General features: G+C 42.3%; 1 protein-coding gene across 1 annotated transcript; it reads left to right on the top strand.

The window, feature by feature from the left end:
* The first annotated feature begins 1,417 nt into the window (after positions 1-1,417).
* LOC308285648 (uncharacterized protein) lies at positions 1,418-19,573 on the top strand. Its single transcript, XM_080726480.1, has 3 exons — positions 1,418-1,548; positions 4,088-4,175; positions 9,628-19,573. The coding sequence occupies exon 3, from the start codon at positions 9,891-9,893 to the stop codon at positions 16,902-16,904; it is 7,014 nt and encodes a 2,337-aa protein (XP_080582606.1). The 5' UTR covers positions 1,418-1,548; positions 4,088-4,175; positions 9,628-9,890; the 3' UTR covers positions 16,905-19,573.
* The last annotated feature ends 3,683 nt before the right edge of the window (positions 19,574-23,256 follow it).

Genomic DNA, 23,256 nt, shown 5'->3' with positions numbered 1-23,256 from the left:
TAGATATGCCTCATGCTAGATGCAGAATAGAAATAGATACACCATAAAAATGCTAATATACAGCATATGATTTGTGAAAGTGACAAACGGGCTTCACAGTTATGTCAGGTGTATTCATATGCTAATGGTGATGCGATTATACACACACACACACACACACACACACACACACACACACACACACACACACACACACACACACACACACACACACACACAGAGCTGGTTAAACATGTTGCCTCATGCTAGATGCAGAATAGATATGCCTCATGCTAGATGCAGAATAGATATAGATACACCATAAAAATGCTAATATACAGCATATGATTTGTGAAAGTGACAAACGGGCTTCACAGTTAGTCAGGTGTATTCATATGCTAATGGTGATGCGATTTCAGATCAATTGCTCCAGCCACTGAGGAGAAACGCTGTGACAGACAGACAGACAGACAGACAGACAGACAGACAGACAGACAGACAGACAGACAGACAGACAGACAGACAGACAGACAGACACTCACTCACTCACTCACTCATTCAGACAGACAGACAGACAGACAGACAGACAGACAGACAGACAGACAGACAGACAGACAGACAATCGGAAAATTATATGTTTGCTATATATATATATATATATATTTTTTTACTATACTGCATGCACTGTCTTCTATTCGTCTGTCATTCAAGGTTACATGATGGTTTCCTGTGCAAATAAGCCAAGTGCTTAGATCTCCTTTTAGTTAACCTTGTACCAGACCAGTGAACTGTACCGTCATGAAACTGTACCTTTTCCTACATGCAAACGTCTAATAAAGTCTTCAATCAATCAATCAATCGTTCAATCAATCAATCAATCAATCAATCAATAAATCAATCCACCATTAGTGGGCGGGTCATACAAAAACATGAAAGGTCTGTGCCTTATTTTTTAATAATAAATAAATTGTATTATATGAAGTGATATTTCTTTATTATTTAATGGATAATTATTGTTAATTAAATGTTACAATGTATTTCTTACTTTTGAATAATAAATAAATTGTATTTTACAAAGCGATCTTTTTATTATTTAATGGATATTTATTGATAATTAAATGTTACAATCTATCTCTAATCTATCTACAGAAGAGTAACCTTGGTTATGCTACTGTTTATTCATTCATTTTTAAACAGGACAGTAATGTTAATAACACTTTCCTGTATACTTATAATAAATCATAAAATGGCAATAAAAAAAACCTTGGGAGAGGACCGGAGAGGACTACAAGCTCATACACTTCCTGCTACGTCATTGGCTCAAGCCAATCACAGACCGGAATTCCAGGATTCTTTCGCTGATTCTAGAAGCTTCTGCTGTAAAACCAGAGGACACGCCCCCTCAGACTGCTTTACGCTGTCGTGCTGTTTGTTTGGTGTTGAGACCCTGGTTGAGACGAGACAGACACTACACACAGATTTATTGCTACTATTTTCCAGCGATTCCATTTGATTTACTTGGATATTGTTACATCTTTCCTTTTCCCCGCAGGACCCTACAACACTGAGGTAATTAACTTTCTTTAACATGACCATTTCTTTTTGTTCTGCGTCGTGTTTAAGCTAACGTTAGCTTGATAGCAAACTGCCATGTTGTATAAACTAACTCGAAAGCAGCGCTAATGGCTTTGCTGTCGTCTAAACGAAGCTAACGTTAGGTTAGCTTTCCAGTTCGTTATAAAGTTGAGTCCTGCCCCGGGCGTTTGCCGTTAAAACGGCTGAAAAAGTACTTTTGCAAGTTGACGGCTATGAGCTAACTGGTGGTGTTTTATTGTGAAAGACAGCACCGTTTCCGCCCAAACTTGGTTGTGGGGGTCCCTGCTTCATCTCTCTCTCAACTAAGGGGTCCTTGGCCTGAAAACGTTGAAGACCCCTGGTTTGTTGTGAGCTTGTAGATCAGCTATATGGAATCTATGATAAGGTTGTGGGGGTCCCTGCTTCATCTCTCTCTCAACTAAGGGGTCCTTGGCCTGAAAATGTTGAAGACCCCTGGTTTGTTGTGAGCTTGTAGATCAGCTATATGGAATCTATGATAAGGTTGTGGGGGTCCCTGCTTCATCTCTCTCTCTCAACTAAGGGGTCCTTGGCCTGAAAACGTTGAAGACCCCTGGTTTGTTGTGAGCTTGTAGATAAGCTATATGGAATCTATGATAAGGTTGTGGGGGTCCCTGCTTCATCTCTCTCTCAACTAAGGGGTCCTTGGCCTGAAAACGTTGAAGACCCCTGGTTTGTTGTGAGCTTGTAGATCAGCTATATGGAATCTATGATAAGGTTGTGGGGGTCCCTGCTTCATCTCTCTCTCAACTAAGGGGTCCTTGGCCTGAAAATGTTGAAGACCCCTGGTTTGTTGTGAGCTTGTAGATCAGCTATATGGAATCTATGATAAGGTTGTGGTAAAAACTCATTGGCTAACGGGAAAAAATGCTATGCTCCTGTGTGCAAAGGCCCTTACAAACAAATTTTGTAAAGTTGTACCACTGGCAATTCCATTTGCATTAGCTTACTGTTTTAACTGACTGTCACAATCAAATATTTGAGCAAATGTTGTCTCTGCCAGGCCAAAGGCATGGCAGAGAATATTTTTTGCACCCTGTCCATTCATGTGTCTGTTGACTGCTAATCTCTGGTACCGATCAACATGAAACCGTGCACACACTCCATAGATGCCATAACAGAACCACAACATGATACATGACTGTTTCCCACTGCCCCAAATGTTTCACATAGGCCCGTGGTTCTCAACCTGTGTGTCGGGACCCCCAGGGGGATTCCCAAATTATTTTGGGGGGTCTCTAGATGATTAACTGAATGTGCAGCATTGTTTTCTCACTCAACAGTAAACAAACCAAAGTTTAAGGGAATAGAGGGTATCTGCACATTTCTAAAGTGACAATTTAATGACTTTTTAATACTCCTAAAATGTCAAATTAAACGTTGGCCAAATTGTCAAATATTAGAGACAGAAATTGTGAAAATAGCTGATCTACATGCTCACAGCATGTAGATCGGCTATTTTCACAATATACAAAGTGCTTGTCAGGGTGGGGGGTCCCCATTTTAAATATGATTTCACAATATAACCGTGTTATACAAAGTGCTTGTCAGGGTGGGGGGTCCCCAGTTAATTATGATTATTTTGGACCCCCACACTTGACGGCTAACCAGCTGATCGTTAATGACATCCCTAGTAGATGCAGAGGACTCGTTTCATGTACAAGAGGAGTCTTCAACAGGGTCTTGGACCCTTAGGGGGTCCTCAAAGTCACTACAGGGGGACCGCCCAAATCTTTGTGTGATAGGATCATGTTTTTTGCATTAACCACTTGAACCCTAGCATCCCTATTCTAGTAGAACATTAGCCAAAAATAGCCGATCTCTGCGAGACTTTGTAAGCTTGTAGATCGGCTATTTTTGGCAAAGAGGTTTGTAGTGGGAAAAAGATTAAAATATTTGACGGTTCAAGTGGTTAAATGTATGAAAATACACATGACAATAGGATGACAGTGCTATCAAACAAGTCTGTCTAAGAAATCTATGAACAGTTTTATTCGGCAACACAATTTTACACAATTTGTATTGGGGGTACTTGCTTCATCTCTCTCTCAGCCAAGGGGTCCCTGGCCTGAAAACGTTGAAGACCCCTGTACGAGAGCTTTGTTGTTTCACACCTGTGCCTCACTGTCAATCCAACCCATATGTCTGAGTCATACTGTCAGGGCCTTTGTCACATTACCCGTTGTATATCAACCACTTGAACCCTAGCGTCCATATTCTGAGAACTTTAGCCAAAAAAAGCAGACCTCACAACGTCTCGCACTGCAAGGCGTTGTGAGCTTGTAGATCGGTTATTTTTTATTTTATTTTTAAAAAGGCAGAACAAGGCACATAGAGCCTGCTGGTTGGTCAGTCAGGGACCAACCAGAAGGCTAACAAAGGGTGAATTGTTAATAACTACTTAAAATGTGCACAATGGATTTCAGTGTGTAAATCAATAATGCATGTATCTTCAGTTGGGTCTAAAATACAGTCTTTTTTGAATTATTTTCAGCTGTGACCCGACGACAGATCTTCTGTTCTTTTGGTGGACACGGCTGTTGTTGACGGACCGACCTTCCCAGACTGACTGACACTGCAAGGTTTGTTTTAACTGACACACGCAAATCAAATAGTTTCAGATGTAACAGTGATCTCCATTCATGTCTCTGAAGATCAACTATAACATCCATGAGAAATGTGCATGGCAGTGGATTTTTGTATTTGCTGACAACTGCAGGCTCATGCAACACATTTTGACCTTGTAGATCTGCTATTTTGGACATGGGACCCGCTGTATGAATAAAAAAAGCTAGAACTGTAAACATGCAGTCATTGCTGCTGACCCCCACACTTCTGTAAACATGCAGTCATTGCTGCTGACCCCCACACTTGATGGCTAACCAGCTGGTCAATTAACCGTTAATGACATCCCAAGTAGATGCAGAGGTCTAATTTAATGTACTAGAGCAGGAGTCTTCAACAGGGGGTCCGGCCGGGACCCCTAGGGGGTCCTCAGAGTTACTACAGGGGGGCCGCCAAATCTTTGTGTGATAGGATTAACCACTTAAACCCTAGCATCCCTATTATAGTAGAACAATAGCCAAAAATAGCAGATCTACTAGCTAAGCAGACTCAGCAGTACTGTTCAAGCAGACATTTACAAACACATTTTGAAAGTAAATGGATGATTCCATACTTATTTAGAGTTTCTACCACTGGCAAATACATCTGCATTAGCCTACTTAGTAGTATACTTCACCCATTTAGGACTGAGGTTGATTCTAAAAATACTGTGTAAATCCTGACCCAAGTTTTCAGGGGATCTAAATTGACCCATACATATATACTGTATATCACTATTAGCTGATAGTGGTTCCCGGTTGCTCATCCCTAATAAAAAGTGAAAAAGTTGAAAGCTACAGTTCAATTGTAATACCTTTTATATAGACTGATGTCATAGTTTTAGGTCCCCAGTCTATACCCTGCCTGTGGTCTTAGGTGTTGAGGGGTCACTGAACGAACACATTCCCAAACTGCTGAGTGCACTCCGTTAGCTAGGATGTGTAGATGCAGAGATACACATTTGGTTTGTTGAGGTTTGTTGTTTGACACCTAAGTGATTACAGAATCAAGTTTTTCTGGGGGGTCTACTAAATGAATAATAATTGGGGTTGACACCAGAATGTATGTCCTCGATGCCATTACAATTCTAAAGATACATTTTCTAGATTATTTTAGCGCACACTTTATTGTCTCCCCCAGGCCAAAGGCATGTCTGAGAATATGATTTGCACCTTGTTTCTGTCTGTTTCTGTCTGTGAGCAACGAAACTGACCACACACACACTCCCTGGATGACAGGGCAGAACCTCTCCCCCACATTTTTCACATATGTCTGGCATAGTGCTACCATGTCCAAACATCACGCATATCGTTACACAGTACCTCTATATCAGTAGTGGCCAACTTCAATGATGGCAATATTTCTCCACTCATCCAGACGGCCACATTGCATATGCTGTCGGCCAGAAACTTATTTTTTAACTTGAATGTAAATGAATGACCTGCTTCATGTCAAGTAGCAACAACAGCTATCTGCAAGCTGAAAAAAGAATTGCTACACAATATCTCTTGCCATATGATGAAAATATTGGTTTGGGAAATATTGAACTTTTGATTTCTATAGTTGTTGTAAAATGACAAAATTGTAATTAACCCCAAATGTGACGGAAAAACTTTCCATGCGCATAATGGATTTTAGTATCATTAATTGCGACGTCAGGTGCAGTTAACTATCAAAACCTCCACCGCCTGTCAGTCAGTCTGTCCGGCACGTCACACTTTTCCCCTACTCATATCCATGACAAGTGCATAATGCATTTTAGTATGTAAACCATTAATTGCCATTAGGTCGCAGTTACTATCAAAACCTCCACCGGCTGTCAGTCAGTATTTCTAAAGTCATGTCATCAACATGGATCTGTCCCAAATCCCCATATTCCCTCCTGATTGGCTACGACTGCCTTCTTTGTGTATGCGAAGTGACAGTTGCTTATCTGGCATAGTGCTACCAGGAGGTGCTTTTTACAGTACTCCTACAGATTTTGTCCAAACATCACGCATATCGTTACACAGTACCTCTATAGCAGGAGTGGCCAACTTTGTTATTGGAGAAGGCCGCAATTTTTCACCACTCACTCCTGAAGGCCACATTGCATATACTGCCGGCATGAAACCTTTTATCTCTGGATTTTAACTTTGTAAATGAACCTGCTTCATGCCAAGTAGCAAAAACAGCCGATCTACAAGCTCTAAACGTGTCTCCCTGCCTGCCTTGCTATTTTCCAATTAAAAAAAAAATCTATAGTTGATGTAAAATGACAAAATTGTAATTAACCCCAAATGTGACGGACAAACTTTCCACATGTGCATAATGGATTTTAGTATGTAAACCATTAATTGCACTGTCAGGTCGCAGTTAGTATGAAAACCACCACTGCCTGTCAGTCAGTCTGTCCGTCCCGTTACACTTTTCCCCTACTCATTTCTCTACCATGACGCATGTGCATAATGGATTTTAGTATGTAAACCATTAATTGCGAATATCAGTTAGCAGTTACCATCAAAACCTCCACCGGCTGTCAGGCAGTCACGTCACGTGATGTCACACTTTTGCCCTACTCATATCTCCACCACCGTTGCCCCCATCCATGCCAAACTTTGCACACACATTCCTTGGCTGCCAAACCACAACCCCTCATTTCTCACATGCCCCTCTTCTAGCGCTACCATGAGGCCGACTTGTAAGACACATTTTTGGACACTGCTCGTAAAGGTTTTGCCCAAAAATCACGCAAAGCGGTACACAGTATCTCTACAATCATGTCATTAAAATACATCTGTTCCATCTAGCGCCACCATCTGGCCGATAAAAAAAAAAAAAAAAGAAATTTTGGACACTGCTCCCACAAATTTTGCCATAAAATCACGCAAAGCGGTACACAGTATCTCTAAAGTACAAAATGTCAACGCAACAGCCCTACTATACGGTTTCACCCACAAGTACAAAAATCGGTACACACCTGTATCATGTCTGGACTCACAAAAAAGTCTCTTGGCGCCATGTCCGAAACCAAACAGGAAGTAAGCCATTTTGACTAATTAGTGGCGTTTTGCCGCATTTTTTGCCGTTTTCACGGGTCGCACTTTAACGAACTCCTCCTAGGGGGTTAATCGGATCAACTTCAAATTCGCTCGGCATACTCAAGACACCTTAACGATAAAAAGTTGCTCGAATCGTGAGTTATCGTAACACAGCGTGCCCGTGGCGAAGGATCAAACTTCCTTCGCCAAACAGGAAGTGCCCTTCGCCAAACAGGAAGTGCCTCTATATCTTATGAACCGTTTGTCGTACATACAGACGTGTGGCTGGTGTCATATGACTTGATTAAGAGTCCTTAACCTTAATTGGTTCTTCCTTTGCCAAACAGGAAGTGCCCCTCGCCAAACAGGAAGTGCCTCTATATATCATAAATCGTTTGTAGTATAGACACGTGTGTAGTGTCATATGACTTGATTAAGAGTCCTTAATAACATAAATTGGTGCTTCCTTTGCCAAACAGGAAGTGCCACCAAACAGGAAGTGCCCTTTGCCAAACAGGAAGTGCCTCTATATCTCATGAACCGTTTGTCGTACAGACGCGTGGATGGCATCATATGACTTGATTAAGAGTCCTTAACCTTAATTGGTGCTTCCTTCCCCAAACAGGAAGTGCCCTTCACCAAACAGGAAATACCTATATATCTTATGAACAGTTTATCGTACAGACGCGTGGGTGGCGTTATATCACATGATTAAGAGTCCTTAACCTTAATTGGTTCTTTCTTCGCCAAACAGGAAGTGCCCCTCACCAAACAGGAAGTGCCTCTATATCTCATGAACTGTTTGTCTTATGGACGAATGGATTGTGTCATATGACTTGATTAAGAATCCTTAACCTTAATCGGTGCTTCCTTCGCCAAGCAGGAAGTGCCCCTCGCCAAACAGGAAGTGCCTCTATATCTCATGAACCATTTGTCGTATATCACATGATTAAGAGGCCTTAACCTTAATTGCTGCTTCCTTTGCCAAACAGGAAGTGCCCCTCACCAAACAGGAAGTGCCTCTATATCTCATGAACTGTTTGTCTTATGGACGCATGGATTGTGTCATATGACTTGATTAAGAATCCTAAACCTTAATCGGTGCTTCTTTCGCCAAACATGAAGTGCCCTTCGCCAAACAGGAAGTGCCTTTGTATATCATGAACCGTTTGTCGTACAGACGTATGGGTGGTGACATATGACTTGATTAAGAGTCCTTAACCTTAATTGGTTTAACTTAGCCTCACCGCCTCTTCTGATGAAAACTTTATTTGGGTTTATCTCTTCAACCGTTTATCATACAAACTTCTGCGTGGGGTCATTTGACTTGTTTCAGAGTCCTTAAGCTTAATTGGTTAAACTTGGCCCCGCCCCCTCTTCTGATTGGCCGAAACTTTATTTGGGTTTATCTCGTCAACCGTTTGTCATAAAAACCTGTGGGTGGTGTCATTTGACTTGTTTCCTTGTCCTTAATTGGTTAGTGTAACTTAGCCCCGCCCCCTCTTCTGATATGCTGCTGCCCCTTGTGACATGGGTAGAGCTGCGAGGGCCCGGTCATCGCTGCTTGCAGCTTTAATTATTTTTGTATTTCATTTTTTTCCCATTTCCCCAAATAATTATAAAAATAAATGAAAAAAGTTATGGAAAAAAACACAGCCTGTACACAAATTAGGAGGGTAGTATGAGTCAGTAGACAAATAATGTGTGTTTTTAATGAATCTATCACGGTTAAAATGAAGTTTGAAGTTACAATGACTGTGTATGTAGGGAGAAGCCCATAAGCTGTTTCCCTGTTGAAAGTGGAATATCCCTTTAATTGCGACCATCAGGTCACAATTACAATCAAAACCTCCACCGGCTGTCAGTCAGTCTGTCCGTCACGCTACACTTTTCCCCCACTCATATCTCCGCCACCGTTCCTTAACACATGTGCATAATGGATTTTAGAGTGTCAACCATTGATTGCGACTGTCAGGTCGCAGTTACTATCAAAACCTCCACCGGCTGTCAGGCTGTCCTTCACATCACACTTTTCCCCTACTCATATCTCTGCCACCATTGCCCCTATCCATGCCAAACTTTGCACTCACACACTCCTTGGCATCCAAACCACAACCTCGTTTCTCACATGGCCCTCTTCTAGCGTCACCATGAGGCAGATTCTTGATAAACACATTTTTGCACACCACTCCTAAATGTTTTTCCCTAAAGTAACACAAATTGGTGCACAGTATGTCTAGAGTCATGTCATCAACAAGGATCTGTCAAATGTTCCATATTACCTCCTGATTGGCCTTCTAAAGTTTGTGTATGGGACGGGGCTTATCTCCCGATTAAGGTGTCTTACTGGTACATGTATGTTCAGTTTAACTCTGTATCTAAAATACAGTGTTTTTGAAATTATTTACAGCTGTGGCCGGTGGCTTCTTCTCTTCTGCGATTGGACATCTAGACACGGCTGCAGTTGACCGACCGAGACTTTCCCAGAGTGACACTGCTACAAGGTTAGTTTAACACACACACACACACACACACACACACACACACACACACACACAGTAAGTAAGTTGATTCTTGATGCTTAGTATTTTGTGATTATTACTACATATTTGAAGGTTCTTCTTTTGCTAAAGAGTGGATATTTTACAAGTTTAGACCTAGAACTTTGACATCATGCCGAGAAAAACCCGAAGATCGATTGCCGTAAGTAAACAGTGGGCTGATGGGAAACGTAAAAAAACACCAAATGGTTGCGCTGAGGAGGATGAAGGGAAGCAAGAAACATTTAGTCCAGCCATGGAGCCTCAGCTAGAGGTACAGTCTGTCGAAGAGAAAGGCAACATTGGTGAGGACATGGAAATCTCTCACAATGACCCTGGACAACAACCATGCGAGGACATGGAATTCTCCGACAATGACCCTGTACAACAACCATGCATCGCACCACCCTCTGTGATATCTGTGCAAGCATCCAAAAGCCAGAATCATCGTTCATTTTCCATAATGTCACAGAATCGTCAGTGTACATGCATGGCTCTGGCATTTCTGGCACACCTAAATGAAGGTCTGGACTTGAAGACAGATGATCTTGACAAGATATTGGACAAGGGAGACGGTCTGTATAAAAGAACAATAGAAAAAATAAAACGGCTAGGGCAATTTAGGAGCGAACATCTATCGATGGAAGAAACGCCGCTCACTGTGGAAACGCAACACAATAGGTACTCTGTCCGAAGAGAGAACATAGAAATGGGCTATATGAGAGATCAGGGAGAGCCTCGCCGACAACATTGGTGGTTAAATCTTAAGGAAAGACTTCAGTGTCTGTCTCAAAATGTGACATATGCTCTCCTTACAGTATCACCGTACACCATTGCTGTGTTTAGAGACAGTTCTGGAAGATATGGACTCTTTGACTCTCATGACAGAAGTGTTGATGGCCTACCTTTGCCTGAATGGAATGGAGGCAAAGCTGTAATGATGACCTTCACTCGCTTAGAAGATCTCATTGCTCATATTGACACGCTGAATGACTTCTTGCATTCGTCACGCATTGACCACATGCAATTTGACTTCATGCCAGTGACATTTGTACACACAAGTGCTCTGTCACCACGTCCATCAACTATGCACGTGCATCCTCTCAACCTGCATCAAAAAGGGCCTGTTGATCTGACTAGCAAGGATGAATCTGACACTGGCCATCCAATCACCGAACATTATCTGCAGGTTAGCTCTGAACCATCCACAGTAGTGATGTCAGACACAACTGATGGGGCCAACAAAATGAATAAAGAACGTAGACGGAAAATGATTAGAAGGGAAAATAGGGCTCAAATGCGATCTGATCGCAAGGAAAAACCTAGTTCTCAGAGGAAGGCATACATGCAGAAATACATGGCCATGAGACGCCTAAGAGATAGAATATTCAGGGAACAGCAAAATAATTTCACGAAGGCAAATGAAAAATGGAAGTACAGGGAAGATGAGGAGTTTAGAGGGAAGAAGAAGGGATATGGCAACAAGAGGTACAGGGAAGATGAGGAATTCAAAAAGCAGCGGAAGGCATATGGCAATAAAAGGTTCAATGAAGATGTTGAGTACCGGGAAAAGGTCAGGAAACACATGAAGTTTTACATGGACCACAAATGCAAAACGGACATGTATTTCAAGTTGCGCCGCCGTGTCCGCGCTGCATTGAAAGTTAAACGTAGGTACAATGTGTTGTGTCAAGTCCAGCTCAGACTGAGACATGACGAAAAGGAGAGGGAAGCTGAAGCTGCTGCTAGAGCTGCTGCAAAACAGAAAAGGTTAGAAGAAATCGCCATAGCCACTTTCCAGAAAGACATAGAAGATGGCCCGACTTATGTGTGCACAACGTGCCATCGGGCGCTTTTCGCGGAACAAGTTTATCGTTGCCATCGGTCCGACTTCACACAAAACCGCAAGCTGGTTGCCGCCTGCTTGACAGGCAAATACGTCCATTCGTGTGACGATCAATGTGGAGGCCCGCTAGACTGCACTGTCCCTGAAGAAAGGCGTCAGGAGTGGATATGCAAGTGCTGTCGGGACACCCTGAAATCTGGAAGAATGCCAGGTTTGGCTGTCGCAAACAATTTAGAGCTAGCACCCATTCCCCCAGAGCTCAGCAACCTGAATGTTCTGGAAAGGCAAATCCTAGCTTTGCACATACCGTTTGCCAAGATTCTCACACTCCCTAAAGGCAAACAGGGGGCTGTACATGGTGCTGTGGTGTGTGTGCCATCACGGATGGAAACCACAATAAATGCCTTACCGAGAAGGCTCGGCTCATCCGGATTGTACCGAATGAAGCTAAAGCGGAGTCTGCGGCACAAAGGCCATTATTTGTTTCACACTGTCAATATGAGGAATGTTGTACTGGGCGCGAGGACACTCAACCAGATTAACCCAAACTACAGAGACATCCCAATCAGAGACGATGACGACGATGTGGAGGGCCAGGTTGAAAACCTGCCCGCAGACGAAGTCATGGACAGTTGTGATGAGGCCGAAATGATGGAAGTAGCGGAGTCTACTGAAGCTCTCGACGCATCGCGGGCAGTGGATCAAGATCCCCCCAGTGCTGAAGATGAGCAAGATGCGCTGAGACCTGGACATGGCCTAGACAGTTGCTTGGAGGCAGATGACATAGGACAAGAATTGATGACCTATGGAGATGGCATATTTAGCATTGCCCCCGCCGAAGGCAACAGGCCTGTCAGCTACAGCACTGTCCCTAACCTCGAAGCAAAGGCCTTCCCTACTTTGTTTCCAACTGGAGCAAACACGTTGGACGTGAAGAGAAGGATCCCACTGTCCCCAAGCCGTTACTTTAACACAAGACTTTTCAGTGTTGACGGTCGGTTCGCTAAAGACCAAAGCTTTCTCTTCTTTGCACATTGTGTCTCAGAGACACACATTGCGAAAAACACCATCTCATTTCAGTTAAAGAAAGGAAAACCTTTAACCAAGGATGGTCGCAGGATCACCAACAAGATGTTGCAAGACAAGGCTGAAGTCGAGAGACTGGTCAGAAACAAAGACGCAACACGATTCATGTCACCAATTAGAGGGACTCCAGCTTACTGGCACAAGACATTGTTGGACTTGTTTGCCATGGTCCGTCAGTTAGGCCCACCCACCTTCTTTTTGACCATAAGTGCGGCTGAGTTCAGATGGCCAGAGGTCATCAGGGCAATAAAAGCACAGCAAGGTCAGATCGTGGATTTTGAAAAGTTGGACTGGAATGAGAAATGCGACATTCTCAGAAGCAACGCAGTCACAACTATGCGAATGTTTGACAAGCGAGTTCGTTCCGCTTACACAAACTTGGTGCGTTCAGAAGCTCTACCATTAGGACGCGTCATCGACTGCTTCCATCGTATAGAGTTTCAGGCCAGAGGGTCCCCGCACCTCCATGGATTAATGTGGGTCGACGGCGCCCCCGTCCTTGGCGTTGACTCAGAGGAGAAGATCTGCGAGTTTGCAGACCGCTACATTTCGTGCCAGCTGCCTGATCCGGACGAAGATCCTGTGCTTTACCAAATTGTCCTACAGGTTCAGATGCACAGCCGAAACCATACAAAGTCCTGTAGGAAAGGTAGGAGGACATGCAGGTTTGGATTTCCAAAGCCACCAGTGGACAAAACCTGCATAATAAACCCAAAGGCGGTTGATCCAACTGGAAATGACTGTGGCACAGAAGATGAAAGCGAAGCAAACAAAGACATGGATGAAGGCGCAAACCAAAGTGCACCAAAGGCAAAGCGTGCCGAAGGCATTGGCAAAAAACAGACGGCAAGAGCAGAAGCTGCTATGGCGAAACTCAAACCAATTTTCGACCTGCTGCTGGACTCTGCGTCAGGAGTGACAGATCTGCCGGACTTGCTGGCAAAGTGCAATATGACCAGCGAAGAGTACGACAGCTGTCTTGAAGACATGAGGAAGAACCGCGTGCTCCTCATGAAGCGCGGCGTGAAGGACTGCTTTGTGAACAACTACAACCCAGTTTTCCTGAAGGCCTGGAATGCTAACATGGATATCCAGTTTGTTCTGGATCACCATATCGCAATCACATACATGCTCTCCTACATATCCAAGGCAGAACATGAGATGGGCGAACTTCTGAAACAGGTAGTAGTTGGCATCGATCCGACGAAAGTCACCGAGAGGGATGCCATGAACCAACTCGTTCAAACCTATGTGAAAAACAGGCAGGTTAGCTCTCAGGAGGCAGTGGCCAGGACTTGCAGCATGCCGTTGAAGAAATGCTCCCGTGACGTTATCTTCCTCCCAACGGATGACGATGCAATGAAAATGAGTCTCCCCCTCGCTGCGCTGAAGAAAAGACCAGACGACTCGGACCAAGTGTGGATGAAGGGATATCTGGACAAGTACAACGCCAGGCCCAAAACACCAGAGTTTGACAACATGTGTCTAGCAGACTTTGCATCCAAGTACAGGGTGGTCTACGGCCAACAAGCAAAAGCCGAAAGTTGCGTGAAGTTGTCTGACAACATGGGAACCATTAAGATGCGCCAGGGCAAGGATGCAGTTGTCAGATATGCAAAATTCTCGGAAAAGAAGGAGCCAGAGAAATTCTATGGCAACTTGCTTAAAGTCTACCTGCCTCATCGCTATCAATCGACCCTCAAAACCGAAGCATTCCCCACATACCAGGAATTCTACGAGTCCGCGTGTGTGAGATTGCCCGGAACAGACGAGATTTGGCCCGCGAAAACGATTGTTGCTGAGAACAAGAAGAGGTTCGAAAAGTACAGTCAAGCGGTGGAAGAGGCCGTGGAGGAGTTCTGGAAAAATGGCCCAGTTGAAAATGCCTGGGCCAACATTGCCCCAGAAAACGAGCTGGATCGCATGGAATGTCTTGCCGAACAAGACGAGGATCCGCTGGACGTGGAAGAACGAGATGATGTGCCAGAATTCAGCAATCATGAGGTGGGTACAATTCCTGCACATAGAGTAGTAGCCCCGCAAATGAGCCTGGATTATCTGCGTACAATGTGTCAAAACCTCAACCAGACACAAGCCTCCGTGTTTCACTCTGTACGTGACTGGTGCTTTCAGAGCATACTTGAGCAGAACCCCGAGCCGTTCTTCTTCTTTGTCACTGGGGGTGCTGGAACTGGCAAATCACACCTGATAAGGTGCATCTTCGGTGAGGCAACAAGGATTCTCCGTCGACTCCCCAGACTGTATGAAGACGCAGATGCATCCATGCCCATGGTGTTGCTGTCTGCGTTTACAGGAACTGCAGCGTACAACATCGGGGGTAACACACTGCACTCCCTGTTGAAGTTGCCCAGAAGCCTCAACCCACCCTACAAAGGGCTGGGAAACAGTTTGGATGATGTGAGGGCAAAGCTGGGAAATGCAGAGATCATCGTCATCGATGAGATCTCGATGGTTTCAAAGCAATTGTTTACCTACGTTCACTGGAGACTGCAAGAGATCAAAGGCAGTAAGAAACCCTTCGGTGGCATGTCGGTACTTGCAGTAGGTGACTTTTACCAGCTCCCTCCAACGGCAAGCGGAAAACCGCTCTGCGTGCCAGAAGAAGGCAAACCGGATCTTCTGCGTGAACACTTTGAGATGGTCACGTTGACAGAAATCATGCGACAGAAGGATGACGTGCCCTATGCACAACTTCTGAATAGGTTGAGAGTCAAGGACAAGAGGGAACGGCTGAGCGATGCAGACAGAGCACTCCTTGGTGAGAGACTGACTGATGATCAACATTGTCCTAAGGATGTTTTGCACATCTTCGCAACCAACCCTCAGGTTAAAAAACACAACACGGACACTTTGTCTCTGCTACACACTCACATCGTTGACATACCTGCAGAAGACTACGAGAGAGACGAAATTAGTCACCGCATGACTCGACGCTCAAAACCCAACAAAGGTAAAGAGTACAAGGATCTTGAGGACAACTTGCAAATTGCAGAAGGCGCCCCTGTCATGATCACTAGGAACATAGACGTGGAGGATGGCCTTGTAAACGGCACATTTGGCAAGATTGATGGTGTTGACATGCGGGTCGACAGGGACGGAACTACAGTAACCAAGCTTTGGCTGGTGCTAGACAAGCCTGAAGCAGGACTGAAGTACCGGAGAACTACGCCTGGCGCCACACAGGTGTACGTCGAGAGGATGGAGGAAAACCTGAGTAACCACAAAGTGATTCGCAGGCAATTTCCCATCAAGCTGGCATATGCTTGCACGTCTCACAAAGTCCAAGGGAAGACTACACAATCCGCAGTGGTTTCCTTGAAAGCGGTCTTCCTACCAGGCATGGCCTACGTTGCCCTCAGTAGGACAACGACACTGCAAGGATTGCACATCATTGACTTTGATGAGAAGAGAATCTGGGCTGATCCTGAAATCACAGCTGCCCTGGAGTCCATGAAGACTGCGTCTCTGGACAGTGTCATGCCACTGTTGAAGTTTCGAGAGACGACGGCCCAAGCCCAAACTTTGACGATTGTCCACCACAACACTCAAAGTCTACCGGCTCACATTCAGGACCTCAAACGACACCACGAGCTGACACTTTCAGATGTCCTGTGCTTGACAGAAACTCATCTCACTGGCTCCTTTGTGGCTGACAGTCTGCAATTGGACGGCTACACCATGTTCAGCCGCAACAGACACGTGTCATATGCAAAGCTACCTGAACGTGCAGAACAGAACGGCGGTGGCGTCGCTGTGTATGTGAGGGACCATTTCCAGGCTAGTGAAAAGCGTTACCTTCACAATGTGACAAACCTTGAGTTTGTGGCAGTAAAGATCGAGTCCCCTGTCAAGCTTCTGATCGCTGCGGTGTACAGACCACCACATTATGGTAACCCATTTATGGAGAACCTGAAGGCGCTTCTGGACTCCTTGGAAGTTATGGATCACCAGCCCATCGTAGTCTGTGGAGACTTCAACGAAGACCTACTGAACGGTTTTCCTGGGCCCATAACAAGGCTTCTAGAGTCCAGAGGATATGCACAACTCATCAAGGAGGCCACCACAGAAAAGAACACGCTGTTGGATCACATGTACATCTCAAGACCACAGCAATGTCTACAGTCTGGAGTGCTACGTACATACTACAGCTATCACAATCCTGTGTATTGCGTATTGTCCACCGAAGATGACTAGTGCATAGACTGCAGGACGTGCTTGCAAACACTGGCAGCACGCAGACCTACTTTTCTACAAGCTCAACGCGTCGCGGGCTTGCAGATCGGCTATATTCCTGATGCAGAAACCTCCAGGAGTAAAGAAGTTCAGGAACGCTTGGCTTCACAATAAAAGCATCGTGTCGGGCCTCTGATGTCACTAAAATGTTCATAACTAGGGTTAGGGCCAATCCTTTGTGAATAGACTGTTCTATAGGTTTTTGTCTCATGGAAACGCTTTGGGTTGGTTTTAAATGTAAAATATATATATAACTACATTTTAAATGTAAAATATATATAACTACACTTAAAATCGCACAATGACACTTGAACTTACGGTGATATCTGCCCAAAGGTGGACACCAGAGATGTTATGGGGGCTATGGATGAACTTTGTTCATCAACACACTCCTGGCAGGCTCTAGTCCCACAAAGGTCAAATCAGACCAGTAATACATTACAATGCACAAGATGCATCACTTACTGGTACACATAGCCCTCAAATAATGGAAATCGATTTCCCAAAACTCAAATCTGATTTGACCTACTCACCTAAACGCCAACCAACTAACCAACCAACCCATTGCTTTCTGTGATTGTTGTGTACTAATCTACATTATGTGATTGTTGTGTACTAATCTACATTATGTATTGTTTGTTTAATCAATGTACAACTTTGACCATTGTAATGTTGCATGTGCTAGATCAATAAAATCTTGAGTTGCGAGTACATTTCTTATTGTGGCCTTGTTATACACGTGTTATGTCTTTAACACTTTTCTGCTTTACACGGGTCAATTCTAATTTCTGTTTCTTCATTTGATAACTTTATTTCAGTCATGTCATGTTGATCTACATTATGTAATGTTTGTTTAATCAATGTACAACCTTGACCATTGTAATGTTACATGTACTATATCAATAAAATGTTGAGTTGCGAGTACATTTCTTATTGTGGCCTTGTTAGACACTTGTTATGTCTTTAACACTTTTCTGCTTTACAGGGGTAAATTCTAATTTCTGTTTCTTCATTTGAATACTTTATTTCAGTCATGTCATGTTGATTGTGAACCGTCTGCATTGGTTAAATATACTAACACTTTTTTCCCTGTTTTTCAGATGCCGTTGAGTGATTCTACAGTGCTAACAGATGTTTGAATTGTTCTGCCTTTAACCTTTTTCTACCTTTCAGGAATGTTCTTTGAAAATAATATGTCTTTGTTCATTTAATTTTTGCTCTGGCTCATGGACATGTGGTACTGAATTTATATAAGCTCACATAGAATGACATTATTGGCCATCCCTAAATTGGATTACAAAAACATGGACTAACCATCTTTAACCAAATGCCACTTTGGATTTTATACTGCCTGTTCATGACCCATCTTATATATGCATGTGCATATTGATCATTTCTTAACCCACTGTTTGTTTTTAGGCCTGCAGCACCTGGTTAGACTAAATTAGTTAATCAATTACAGAATGTTAGTTAACAGTTCAACATCTTTAATTGACTCAAAAGTTAGATATAAATATTTACAGTGGTGGTAAAAGTACTCAATGTTTGACTTAAAAGTAGATAGAAATAGTCTTCTAGTAAGTAAATGTAATGTTCAGTATTCCAAATTTATTTGATTAAACATACAAAAGTATTGGCATCAAAATGTACAGAAAATAGCACACGTCTAAAAATATACATGCAAAATGTAACACTTCACAGGTTTCAATAGTCAACATTTAATTAGCAATGAAGTAATGTATTGTGTTAATATTTACAAAAATAGTAACTAAACAATATCTACATTTGTTCATCAGTTGCATAATGTTAGTTATTATTTAAATACATTTTCCAGGAGCTTGCTTGATCGCCGTTGAGGGGTCGGTGAACCATTTTTCCCCCTGCACTCTGAAATTAGGAGGCAGGGGTTTTTCGCTTCACCCTGGAAAATCTAAAATAGGTAATGAAGGGTTAAAATATATATTTTTTGCAGTTTTGGTAACTACTACAAATGTTTAGCTTGCATAAATGTGTAGAAAAACTATTAAAAGTATTGTAGATCAGCCATTTTCAAATAGCAAATAGTCAAAATGTAATTAAAAATGTAGTGGTTAATGTATTATGTTAATAATCAAAATTTGTAAATAGCAAATAGTCAGAATGTAATTTTAAATGTAGTGGTTAATGTATTATGTTAGTAATCAACATTTGTAAAGTAAAATATAATGTTTGATAAGATGTAGTGGAGTAAAAGTAAAAAAATAAAATAAAATAAAAACATTTGCACATATCCAGTATAGCTGAGGTTTAAAGCCAAGCACTTACATATTTTGTAAGACTTTACACCACTTTAGTTTTGACAATAATAGTACTAATAATAACAATCTGACATCAATATAAACCATAGTAAAATATCTGTCAATAGTAAAACTGTTAACTTTAGCATAACATACAAATCTTACAATTGAACCATAACATTGTTAAATATAATCATAACCACTAACCATTGATTATAATAGCACAGATATTTATGGTGTTGCATAAGGTAAAATCATAACCACTAACCATTGATTATAATAGCACAGATATTTATGGTGTTGCATAAAGTAAAGGTACTAATAACAGTTTGTTAATAAACATTTTAAACTATATCTGCTACTGTGTTTGTGTCTCTTATTCTTTTTACCATGTGTTTGAAAAGTGAATCTGTTTTGAAAGTTAATTTATATGTTTGGTAATCTATTTAGTCTGACATTTACTATGAATACAGATGTGTTTGGGGTTTTTGAATTACTATCCACAATCAGAATTGTTATTCACCACTTGAACAAAAAGTGAAAAAGTGTATTTTGAATAAATCCATTATACACAAGCCCATGAACATTCAGTTTGTCAACTTCCAATTATTCTTGCCTCTACAATCTGGTGTTATAATGTATTTTACATGGTTCCACATAACTGTTTGATCCTTGCAAGAGTCAAAACTTGTATTGATGGTGTCCTGACTAATCCATGCTCTCTGGATGGACTTCAATCCCTGCTGGATGGACTTCAATCCGTGTACTGTGTGCAAGATGGTGAAGCGAACAACAAGGATCCAACCTCTCTGATAAAGTTTGTCACAAAGTAGCCTGAACAATAGTTTTGCATTGTCATTTTGACACCATTCAATAATGTGCCTGACATGCTGAGCAGTATCGATCATACAGCATACAAATGGTATGGCTTCAACACAGCCACTAAACTCTTTGACATGTTTCAACATTGGCTCCACTTGTATTATAAGGTGAGACGTTCCCAAGTGCAATACAGGGTATTTTATATCTATTCTCAGCACAGAAAAATAAAAGGTGCTGAATCTTAGTCATAATTAGACATAATATAATACAAGTGTGGGGAAAGCATAGCCCTATATTGACAGGCTACCGCCACCTTTTTGTAATGGTCAGTCAGTGTGCCATGTCAAGATAGATTTTAATGACATGCCATCAAACATTCATATTTTGATTTGCAGGACATTGTTAGGACGATGATTAGACTACATTAATCGACCACTTTACCAAAGCCCCCCAGTCAGAGTTCAGAGTTTTAATGCATGTAGAATTTTATGCAGATTATGTACTCTATACAAAGTATTTTCAACATCACACAATATCAAATCATATTGTGCTAATCTCAAAAGATTAAGGTTCAGAAAGGTTGCTTTGATAAGATAAGAATGTATTTTGATATCTATTAAACCAACTGTTCCACTGAAATACTGCACAAGATAAACCATTTTCCTGGGGTCCCGCCAGCACACCCCACAACTCGCGTCCAGGTGAGTCAGGCAACCACACTCGCAATTTCACAAATTGCACATTTTCTAGTTAGTGTGGTTGCCCTAACAGGGCAACACACTATAGTTCTAGGGAAACTTTATTTTTTTTTCTTTATTTATAGTGTAACCAAAAGTTTGGCGCGAATCTCCTCCCACAGTTTTTGCGCCACACACTCGCGCCATATGTCAAATCGACCGGCTTAATCGGGAATCGTGTGCTATTACTTTTCTAAGAGAAAGGTTGTATCGTTTAATTGATATGAATTTATTAGTGAATTAATTTTCCCCATTGACTTATAATGGGAATCGCAAAAACTCAAATTCAATAATTTTTCTCTCGCAAACCATAGGGGCTACAGTTTCAAAACTTGGTGAGGAGATTCATAATAAGGGTAAGAATTAATAAAAAAATAATTACATCAGTCGGCCACATGGTGGCGCTATAACACCCCACTTTACCTTTTGCCCTATAACTCTTGAACCGTAGGTCGGAAAATTAAAATTCCTTTTTCCCTGGATTCCTTGGGTCATGACGCATCTCCTCATATAGGCCACGCCCATTTGCGTCAGGATAGATTTTCCGCCATTTTGAATTTTCTTCAAAACACGCTTTTTGCTCCTTTTCCTACATATTTACTCCAAATGTCACAAAAATCAGTACACATGATCTCTGGACCCATGCGATGAACATATTCAAGCGATATTTCGATAGTCCATACCGTTCGTCCGTAACAGGCTCCCAAAGTTAGCGGGAGGGCCCGTTTCGCAAGAAATAGCCATAAATCACGAACGAAACATCCAGTCAACACCACATTTTAACCACTAGTCGGGGGTGGTATACTCAACAAATCCCCAAAAGCATTTCCATTTCGACCCATAGGGGGCGCCACAAACGCGCAAAACGTAACCGTTTCGTGCCAAAACACGTTTTTCAGGGGGAACGACCCTCTCAAAACGAAACACAAACGATATGGACCTATGCGATAAAGATATTCAAGGGAAAGTTTGATAATCCATACTGTTCGCCTGTAACCGGCTTCCAAATTTAGCGGAAGGGGCCCGTTTTGTAAAAATAAATACAAATAAATAAATAGATACCCTCTATTAGTCTATACACTTACACTTTATGTTGGTTTCTTTACGTTTTGGCTTATAACTCTTGAACCGTAGGTCGGAAAATTAAAATTATTTTTTCCCTGGATTCCTTGGGTCATGACGCATCTCCCTATATAGGCCACGCCCATTTGCGTCAGGATAGATTTTCCGCCATTTTGAATTTTCTTCAAAACACACTTTTTGCTCCTTTTCCTACATATTTTCTCCAAATGTCACAAAAATCGGTACACATGATCTCTGGACCCATGCGATAAACATATTCAAGCGATATTTTGATAGTCCATACCGTTCGTCCGGAACAGGCTTACGAAGTTAGCGAGAGGGGCCAGTTTCGCCAAAAATAGCCATAAATCACAAACGAAACATCCAGTCAACACCAAATTTTAACCACAAGTCGCGGGTGGGATATTCAACAAATCCCCAAAAGCATTTCCACTTCGACCCATAGGGGGCGGCAGGGCAGGCAACCACACTCGCAATTTCCCAAATTGCACATTTTCTAGTTAGTGTGGTTGCCCTTACAGGGCAACACACTATAGTTCTAGGGAAACTTTATTTTTTTCTTTATTTATAGTGTAACCAAAAGTTTGGCGCGAATCTCCTCCCACAGTTTTTGCGCCACACACTCGCGCCATATGTCAAATCGACCGGCTTAATCGGGAATCGTGTGCTATTACTTTTCTAAGAGAAAGGTTGTATCGTTTAATTGATATGAATTTATTAGTGAATTAATTTTCCCCATTGACTTATAATGGGAATCGCAAAAACTCAAATTCAATAATTTTTCTCTCGCAAACCATAGGGGCTACAGTTTCAAAACTTGGAGAGGAGATTCATAATAAGGGTAAGAATTAATAAAAAAATAATTACATCAGTCGGCCACATGGTGGCGCTATAACACCCCACTTTACCTTTTGCCCTATAACTCTTGAACCGTAGGTCGGAAAATTAAAATTCCTTTTTCCCTGGATTCCTTGGGTCATGACGCATCTCCTCATATAGGCCACGCCCATTTGCGTCAGGATAGATTTTCCGCCATTTTGAATTTTCTTCAAAACACACTTTTTGCTCCTTTTCCTACATATTTACTCCAAATGTCACAAAAATCAGTACACATGATCTCTGGACCCATGCGATGAACATATTCAAGCGATATTTCGATAGTCCATACCGTTCGTCCGTAACAGGGTTCCAAAGTTAGCGGGAGGGGCCAGTTTCGCCAAAAATAGCCATAAATAACAAACGAAACATCCAGTCAACACCAAATTTTAAACACAAGTCGCGGGTGGGATATTCAACAAATCCCCAGAAGCATTTCCACTTCGACCCTTAGGGGGCGCCACAAATGCGCAAAACGTAACCGTTTCAGGCCAAAACGCGTTTTTCAGGGGGAACAAC

Source organism: Nannobrachium achirus, assembly GCF_963921795.1.
Source record: "Nannobrachium achirus genome assembly, chromosome: 1".
NCBI lineage: Eukaryota > Metazoa > Chordata > Actinopteri > Myctophiformes > Myctophidae > Nannobrachium > Nannobrachium achirus.
This window is presented reverse-complemented; position numbering and strand designations above follow the sequence as displayed.

Bases quoted from the DNA above. Each gene is read 5' to 3' on its own strand.
- LOC308285648 (XM_080726480.1), top strand. From the start codon at position 9,891: ATGCCGAGAAAAACCCGAAGATCGATTGCCGTAAGTAAACAGTGGGCT.